Consider the following 8,607-nt stretch of genomic DNA (forward strand, 5'->3'; position numbering starts at 1 on the left):
TGCTGCTAACCTATGCCTTATAGCACTTAAAAAGCTGGAAAGTATATGTTCCTTAGGGACCCAGTTTAATCTTGTTTCTGTCTTTTATTAATGTTTCAATATTTTCAACTATTTAGCAACTTATATCTTCTTTGTTCTATTTCAGTAGCTATTTTAAAGTTAATCAAATCCAGTAACCCATCAACCAAATGTTGAAGTATGGTTCATGAAAATACATGGATGATTATATAGAGAAATATATGTACTCTAAGCATGAATAAAATATTTTTCTAAAGAAAATATACTACTTTAGAAGATCTTTAAGGGTATACAGATTTCACATTATTCTCTAGATGTCTTTTTTCTTCAAACATTAGACGAGGTTGCATTGTTTACAAAAATTTATTAATACAAATTTTACACACTTATATAACAGTTATCAAAGTCCTAGTTATAGATATCATGTGTGTAGTCATACTTGTTTAAGTTTTTATAATCAGTTGCACACAAAATAAGATCTTCAAGACTGACATCTACCTAAATGATGACTGTAGCTTAAATCTGATCCAATTTGGTAAGGCTCTTGGCTTACTAAAAAGTATACAAAAGGTTAATCTAAGTGATATCTATATAATGTTTGCAGCTAGCCACTGTAACACTAAACTACACTTAATAAATAAAATGTTAACTAGAGCCCTATTTCACTACTACAGCTGACACAAACACAGAAAAGTTTGCCCATTACCAAAGAAACAAATAATTAAGACTAAAATGCAAGCTGATGTGTTGCAGCATTGTAGGGCCACTAAATAGCCATCTGTGATTCGTGGCGATTTAAAAGGCGAAGAAAGGCACGAAAGCTGCAAACTGCATCCTGCGTCACATTGCCTGAGGAGAATGCAAAATTAAAGTAAGATTGATTTCATACACAAGACTTGGGCACAGATCGAATGTCTCTGTGGTACTACTATTTGCAATTCGATTGGCTAGTAGTACCCATCCGATTTGGGATTGCAAATCCAATTCTGTTTTCTTTGATTTATGACTTCATACTGATCAAATCAGTAAAAGAAAAATGAAAGGTCTTTTAAACTTTACATGGTGTCTTTTTTTTTTTTAAGAAATCGGTGACAAATTTAGGGGAGTGACTGTCTGGATTCTCTGATGTTACTTGTTTGGGGGGGGCAGGTTAGCTTGGGGTACTTTTGTAAAAAGATTCCTCTAGAATATGTTCAGTGTCATGATAAGAAGCAAACAGATATGCCCTCTTTAGTCAAAGAGGACCAGGAAGTTCTCTGGATCTGATAGAGGCTGTTTTGTCTCACTCTTGACAAAAAAAAAAAAAAAGGTAAGATAGTACTCATACATATAAAGATGATGTTAAAATGATTTATCAGTGGGTAGAACTGAACAGTATGTGAACACTATACATTTTAATATGACAAAATTGATTCATGAAATAAATTTTACTAAGCAATAAGCCATAATGTAGAAAAATACATTTTACCTCCAAACTCAATAAACAAGGAACAAAACTTTTGTAGTTAGTGCATAATTATTTAGTGGTAGCTACAACAGGGGTTCCTAAACTTTACAATAAGAGCTTGCATAAAACAGAACAAAAAGAGTGAGAACAAGCATTCACAATTTTTAAAGAAGTGAATGAAAAGGGTAAACAGTGGTTAAATAGTGCAGGAGGGGGGTGGGAAGGAAGGGTCTACAGGAAAACAACAAAGAAAGGAGCAACTCCATTTGAATATAGTTCAAAGAAGAGAACCCTGGCCATTTCACAAGATGAGAAGCATGGACAGCACTGGAGAGAAACACATTATACTTTGTATCAAGTTCCAATACCGAGCTGCCCAAGGTCAGTTAGTGGGACTGTATTTGCCTCGAGATACTCAGACCCTATGACCGATCAAATTCTCTGGGGTTTTCCTTTTCTGCCTCACACTGTGACTCTTTCTGTGTCGAAATTTCCAACTCCTTAATCTAGTTACTCTAATTTCAGGGTTTGGGTCCCTGTAATTGATCCTCAAAGAACAGAGACTGAGGGGGTTCGTTTGTTTTTACAAGTCACCCTTCTTTGCCTGCGTCTTTCCTCCTTCCCTAACCAACTCCTTACTGACCTGCTCCAAGTCAACCGAGAGGCACAATTTGGAGAGAGAGCTGTTGTTTCACCACAAGAGAATTAACTTCTAAGCTCACTTTTTGAGGAGACACAAATACATATAAAAGTGGAATCAAAGAAAGCAGAAAATTGAAATCTCTAGAAAGGGGGATAGTGCCCCTTTAAGATAGGCTCGGATTAAAGCAGCCTTTTTATTTATTTTTTTTTTTAAGGAGACTCACGGGGGAAGAATGTGCTTCAGCAATTCTCCCAAATCTTTAGCCTCATAATCCCCTTGTAGAGGGCGTCAGTGTTTATGTACAGTAGCAAATGGTCAGTATTAATGTCTTCACCCCTGTCGTGGATAAAAATACTATCCTTTTAATTCCAGTTACAAAAATAGGAGTAATATCGAAAACAATGATTGTCTTTTTTCTATTTATTTTATATAAAAACATAAACAGCTCAGGCGAATTTATCATTCCTTGTGCACGCTTTATATGAATTGCTCTCTATTATATTTATATATTTATAATAGTATATATAACTTAAATGATTGGTCCACAAAGTAGATCTGTGAGTTCTCTAGTGCTTTGTACAAAAGAAAAACAATATTATTATCAAAATATTCATTTAATGGCTTTACTTCATACATAAATACATGTTTAGATAGAACACAGGCGCGATGACTGTTCAGTCAGTTTTGGAAATGACTTTTCATTCTGTTAAGAGGACTGTACACACAGGGAGGCTGGTAGGTAACTCATCGCTACAAAAACGCTATGCGGCGTCCTTTGTTTTTAACTCTTTGTTTATACCTTTTCCCCAGGACCGCTGCCAAGTATTTCTTGACAGCCATTTGTTTCCGGTAGCGGCTGTAGCTGTCCGTGAAGATCCCGTCAGAGTGGCGCTTGGAGAGCGGTTCAGAATCGTCCTCCACGGCGCTACCCATCCTGGGAAGGCAAAAAGCAAGTCGGAGGGAGAAACATAAGGGCGGGCTGGCGAGCGGGGAAGGGGAAAGGGGAGACCAGACACAGTGGCAACACGTGGATCGCTTGGGCCCGCCCCACCCCCACACCTGGAGCTTCCTGGTGTTCCCTCACACTGTTCCTCCCGCTCCTCCACACTTTTGGCAGAGATTTAATGGACTGAAAGAAGGGTGGGGAAGGGGGGAGGGGGGGAGGATTACCACATTGCCCTCCTTCCAAAAGAGAATTTTCTGACATTACATATAGATTTAGAAATGGAAGTGACCTTAGAGGTCATTCAGTCCAACCTCCACCACGCCCCTCATTTTTAATATTAACAAATTAAGATCTGACGAGGAAAGGCGGCTTGCCTAAGGTCACACAAATAACTGGTAATGCCTTTGATTCCTGACCCAGAACGCTTTTTCCTCCAGGATAGCAGAGGAGATCCAGTCTAACTTAAATCCAACCTTTCTGAGAAACTTAGGCTAACTGATGCATTCTTAGTCCATCTAGCGAATATTGATTTTCATTCAGGTATTTATTTATAAAGCTCTAGACTACCCAAGTTGGGTGTGGTTCCAATCAAATAAACAGCACTTCCAGAGAAACAAAGAAATATCTCCTCCTGGTAAATTGAAAGTCCTGATAATAATGTAAGTCGACCGGCTGTAGACAATATTTTTCATCTCATGAATTATTCATTGTGAAAATGTAATCTGTTTTCCCACGGGCTTTATTAAAACCTTACCTTCTGTTGAAATCTGCACTACATCGGACCCAGGATTTGAACTTGTCTGACATGAGCAAAAACTAATTATTTTCAAAGTACTTCATACAACGTTGCTGTTTTAATTTTTCTTCGCTTTATTTTTACAATAAAAGCGATACTATCTATGTGTATCGAGGTAATGGTTACAATTCCTCCTGTGAGACCAGAAGTCTAAATTAATGAGTTTATTTCTCCCTTTTTAAAGAAATGCTTTTGATTCTCCCTATTCTTCACCCTCCCTCCTTCTGACTGATCTTGGCTTCATTTAGTTCCTGTTTCAAGACTTGGACATAGAGATAAGCAGTTCAGGTTACCCCTGGAATTCGCCCGACAATAAAAAGAGCTCTTTAGCTTTAGGCGAGGACTCACATCCTCCCACTGCGGGCCAACGTACAGACGTATGCGAAGACACGCATGCACAGACACTATAACCACTAAACGGGCATGCACGTGCACTCACGCGCCTGCGCCTCCTTTAACTCTTCAGTAAACTCTTACCCTATACGTTTGGCCATGAGAGAATGCAGATACTTCCTCGCAGACAGCTGGCCCAGAACTTTCCGGTATGCTTTATTCAATATGTCATCCGTTTGTCTAAATGGGATGAAAGAAGATACAAAGATCAGAATGGAGAGACCTCTCGAACACCGGCCTGGAGATTGGATGGGAGCTGTAGTTATCTGGCTAGTGAATCGGGACGGCCAACAGACTGTGGGAAAACCACTCTTACCACTTCTCTAGGCAGGGTCATTAGAAAAGAGTTTGTGAATTCCGAGGGGAATAAGCGGAATTTGGGGCTTAGCTATTTCTCTGGACGTGCACGTATTGGCATACACACAGGTGTACTTGACTACCCTCATATAATCAGTCACCCCAGAGAGACAGAGAGAGGAGAGACAGAGACCAAGAGAGAGAGAGACGCGAATACACTCCAGATTCTGAACTTTCTCTTGCTTCTGCCTAAGGCAGCCTAGGCTAAATAAATATTTGAGGACTTTTCTTATTAATAAAATATAAATAAATAACGCAGGTACACAACCTTTCTTGCCCACTGCCCATTATCTCAGGGTTCCTGACTTTTCCCCGTCTCTCCAAGCAAACTTAATCAGCCCAACGGCAATCACCTCTCCTCCGGTGGATAATAGAGCGCGTACACGTCGCCCAGCATGGAGCCTGTGTTTCCTAAGCCCAAACGGTTATTATCCAAAGCGAAGTCCTGCAGACTGTTCCCATCCTCATCATAAGCTTCATCCTCCAACCTGCTAAGAAAATGGAAAGGAAAGGACTCAGTGACTGGGGTCGTTCCCGCCTCTGGGAAGAAGGAAAATAGACTTTCAAGTCATTTTCTCGACGAGGATTTTTTCTTTTCTTTTGGGTTTGTTTTTTGGGGGTGGGGGGAAGGACTTGCCGGGCGGGCGTAAACATGGAAGAGTAGAACGCACACTGATTAACCCTGCCGGAATCCGAACTGAGGGCCCTGGGAAGACTGGTGGCCTCTGGTATTGGAGGAGAACGAGTCTCAACTAGCCACACTAGTGCACGTATACCTCAACCCCTTCCCCCTCCCCAGTCACTACGCGATGGAAAGTCGGGGGGAGGGGAGAAGAGCGGGGGGATTGAAGTTGAAGAAGCTGTCCGAAGTGAAGGCACTGCAGTGATAACTACTGCTGGGTTAAAGCCCCGAAATAGGGTTTGGATGGGTGGGTGGGGTTTGTTGTGGTGTTCAGCCTGGCCCTCCCTTCTCTGGGCTCTGGAGAACTCTTTCTCGAGGCGTGATTTAGGTCACCACGAGTCTCCGGCTGCTATTTCGGGCCTGCGAGACTCCAGCAGGAACATGAATAATAGATGCCCCCAAACTTAAAGTGTTTGGCTTCTGCTCTTCCTGGTTAGAGACCCGCACTTGGTTTCCTCACATGCCTCGGGCTTATGGAAATTGTCTGCTCAGTCCCAGCATCTGGGAACCAAGTAACTCTGAATCCAGTTTCCACTCCTTCCCTACCCCCACTCCCACCCTCACCCTCACCACATTCCCGTACTTCTAGAAAAGAGGGAGGAGGAAAAGAGAAATTAAAGGGAACAACTTGATTTTAAATGTACACCACCACCCTCCTTTTAAAGTTGGAATAGGCATGAGTGAATGCAAGGAGTTGGTTCGTTCTAAGATCCTGGGGAGACTGAAGTGACCCCACCTCAGTCACCGTTTGAATAAAGCAGAAAATTTTGACAGCTACCTAGAGGCAAGGGATTGTTTTTCCAATTGACCCTATTAGTATGTGTTTGTCCGCGTGCCTCGGGTGTGTGTGTGTGTGTGTGTGTGTGTGTGTGTGTGTGAGGAAGGGGGAGAGAGAGAGAGAGAGAGAGAGAGAGAGAGAGAGAGAGAGATTTTAATGTAGAAATCGATAAAAGAAATCGCTTTTGGCTCAGAGAGAAAACCTCAGCAAATCTCACAGCTAAATCAGGCTTTAGGGATAATCTTGATCTACCGTACTTTCATTTTTAAAGTGAACTGTCCTTTTGAAATGGAATCTGGTTTTTGTGTCGTTACATTTTTCCATTCTGCCCTCCTTTCTGGATTGAATTTGCAGAGACAGAACTTCCCCTCCTCCCTCTCTGACTTTTTTTTTTTTTCAATTCTCCAGGTATCCCAAAAGGAAGGCTAAGGGGGATACAGTACTGTAACCCCTGGATGCCCCCTAATTGCTCCTACCCAAGACCTGCGTGTCTGTGTCCCATTATACCATTTTCCAGATCAAGTTGGCTGGTCTTGCAAAAGACATTAAAAGCCAGGAAAAGTCCTTTCCCCTAATCTCCCACTCCTCAAATAAACAACAGTTCAAGTAAAGCACGTCGCTAGGTAAAAAGAATTCTGTTACTAAAAGTGTTCGTATTCCTTCCTCTTCGAGGAACCGGGTGGAGAGAGCCCAGGCGCGGGAGGGGCTGTTGATCCCTGACCCGGGTCCCGCAAACTTAAAACCAACCTCTCCTATCAAATAGCAAAACAACGCCTTCTTGCTCTCTGGCCTCTACTCTAGCCTGAGAAAACGACTATAGCCTCATCAGAGTAGCGCAGACGCACTTAGAAACTGGATATTATGAGAGAAAAAATCCCCGAGAATCGGAGAAATCTCAGCCTGGGTAATCTCGCTCCCTCCTCCCCATTTTCCCTTTCTTCATCCCTCTTCCGTCCTTTTTGTCTTCCTCTTTCTTCCTCGTCCCTGTCCCTCTCCTGTCAGGTTTTCCAGCCCCTCCCCCAACCATCGCCCTAAACGACTATAGGAGACTAAAAACACAGTAGTAAACTCAATCGACAGAAAAGCTTCTGAGAGAAACACTATCCATTCCTGAAGCTCATGAGAGAGAGAGAGAGAGAGAGAGAGAGAGAGAGAGAGAGAGAGAGAGAGAGAGAGAGAGAGAGAGAGCAGTACAGCAGAAACACAAAAAGAAAAAAGAAAACATTGTAAATCAGAGGATTTGTGCACACCCAGCTTTGACCCTTCCAGGGAAGAAAAGATTTCTTTTTTTTTTTTTTCAACAAGGATCATAAGAGTCGTAGATAACGATCCAAGCCCCTTTGCGGGGTCTTTAAGTCTGAGAGATGTGAGCTCTTTCCCCTGGTGGGTTCACCTGACAAAGAGAGGAGGGGACGGACCAGGGAGGGTGGAGGGAGAGGAGTTATTCGGAGGGACACACTACCTCCCCTACTCTCAGTTCTGTACTAGGGGAAGGAGCAGTCGAAACAGCCCACCCGCCAACCCCAAAGCTACAAGGTAAGTGCCAGGGGAAAACTGCTCCTTTGATGTAGTGTACCTCGTAGCAACTAAACAAATGCAGACAGACAGACAGACAGAGACTACCAGGGGGGACGTGGGTATAGGTGTTCAATGGAGGAGAGACTGAGATTGGACCGACCTGGTTATGTTATAAAGGAGGAGGGGAGAGAAAAACAGCAAGTGCCTACCTGAAAGCAGGAAACTGGAGTCCGGCTGCAGGTGAGCAGTAGACGCTGCTATGCATTAGTATTCCATAGATCAGCAAGGCTAGGGTCGCTTTGCTACGCATTGCCATTCTGTGTACAAGCAAGGGGGAGGGGGAAACAGCTGTCAAAACACTCCATTTGTTTTATCTCTTAGGCCACTAAACAAATTATTGGGGGCGGGAGAGCCGGAGAAGAAATACTTCGCTTCTACTCCAAGATCACGTTTTAGCGAATGTTTCTGCCCCTTCCCCTTCCCTTGCGCTACAGAAAACCCCCACAACACCCAATAACTAAACCTAAAGAGCTTGCTAATGAAAAACCTAACTCTTCCACAACGATGAGGAGAGCATAAGTGGTCCAAATTAGTTTGGGTTTTGTTTTCCTTACCATTCAACTCTTAAACCTCAGCACGGAAAGCCGTTTGATTCCAATTAGGACAGCGGGCAAATTGTTCCTCCAAGTTTCAGTCGAAATAGTTCACAATGTAAGTGGCATCACCTCCTCCCTCTCCTGTCCAAAGAAAAGCTTCAGAGAGAGTAGGAGCAGCAGCAGCAAGAGAGCAGGAGGAGGAGGAGGAGGACTTGTTTGCTGATGCGAGGATTCTGTTCAAAAGTTTGCAGACACACAGAACTAAGAGGGCGTGTGACACAGAAAGGAGAGGGGGCAGAAAGAAAAAGGAATTAAAGACAGCTAGAGATCTGGAGGAGAAAAAGCAAGAGGAAAAGAAAAAAGGAGAAAAGGGTGAAAAGAAAGTATAGGAAGGAAGGGAGGAAGGGAGGAAGGAAGGAAGGAAGGAAGGAAG

The 8,607-nt window shown here is 42.8% G+C and overlaps 1 protein-coding gene across 5 annotated transcripts in view; it reads right to left on the reverse strand.

The window, feature by feature from the left end:
• Positions 1-222: 222 nt before the first annotated feature.
• Positions 223-8,607, reverse strand: part of ADCYAP1 (adenylate cyclase activating polypeptide 1) — a 121,255-nt gene continuing 112,870 nt past the window's right edge. The window contains exons 1-6 of one of the 5 annotated variants that reach the window (XM_069099736.1): positions 8,193-8,592; positions 7,788-7,895; positions 4,954-5,088; positions 4,328-4,423; positions 2,908-3,042; positions 223-867 (exon numbers count right to left, since the gene is read on the reverse strand). In XM_069099736.1, the coding sequence (XP_068955837.1) occupies positions 687-867; positions 2,908-3,042; positions 4,328-4,423; positions 4,954-5,088; positions 7,788-7,894 (654 nt within the window). In that variant the 5' untranslated portion in view covers position 7,895; positions 8,193-8,592 and the 3' untranslated portion in view covers positions 223-686. Of the gene's footprint in view, positions 868-1,153; positions 3,043-4,327; positions 4,424-4,953; positions 5,092-7,787; positions 7,896-8,192; positions 8,593-8,607 lie in introns of those variants that run through there. The other 4 variants (XM_069099734.1, XM_069099733.1, XM_069099735.1 and 1 more) reach the window with 4 other exon arrangements.

This window comes from Petaurus breviceps, unplaced genomic scaffold, assembly GCF_028583685.1.
Source record: "Petaurus breviceps papuanus isolate PSGF00001 unplaced genomic scaffold, PetGlider_PUasm1.0 38, whole genome shotgun sequence".
NCBI lineage: Eukaryota > Metazoa > Chordata > Mammalia > Diprotodontia > Petauridae > Petaurus > Petaurus breviceps.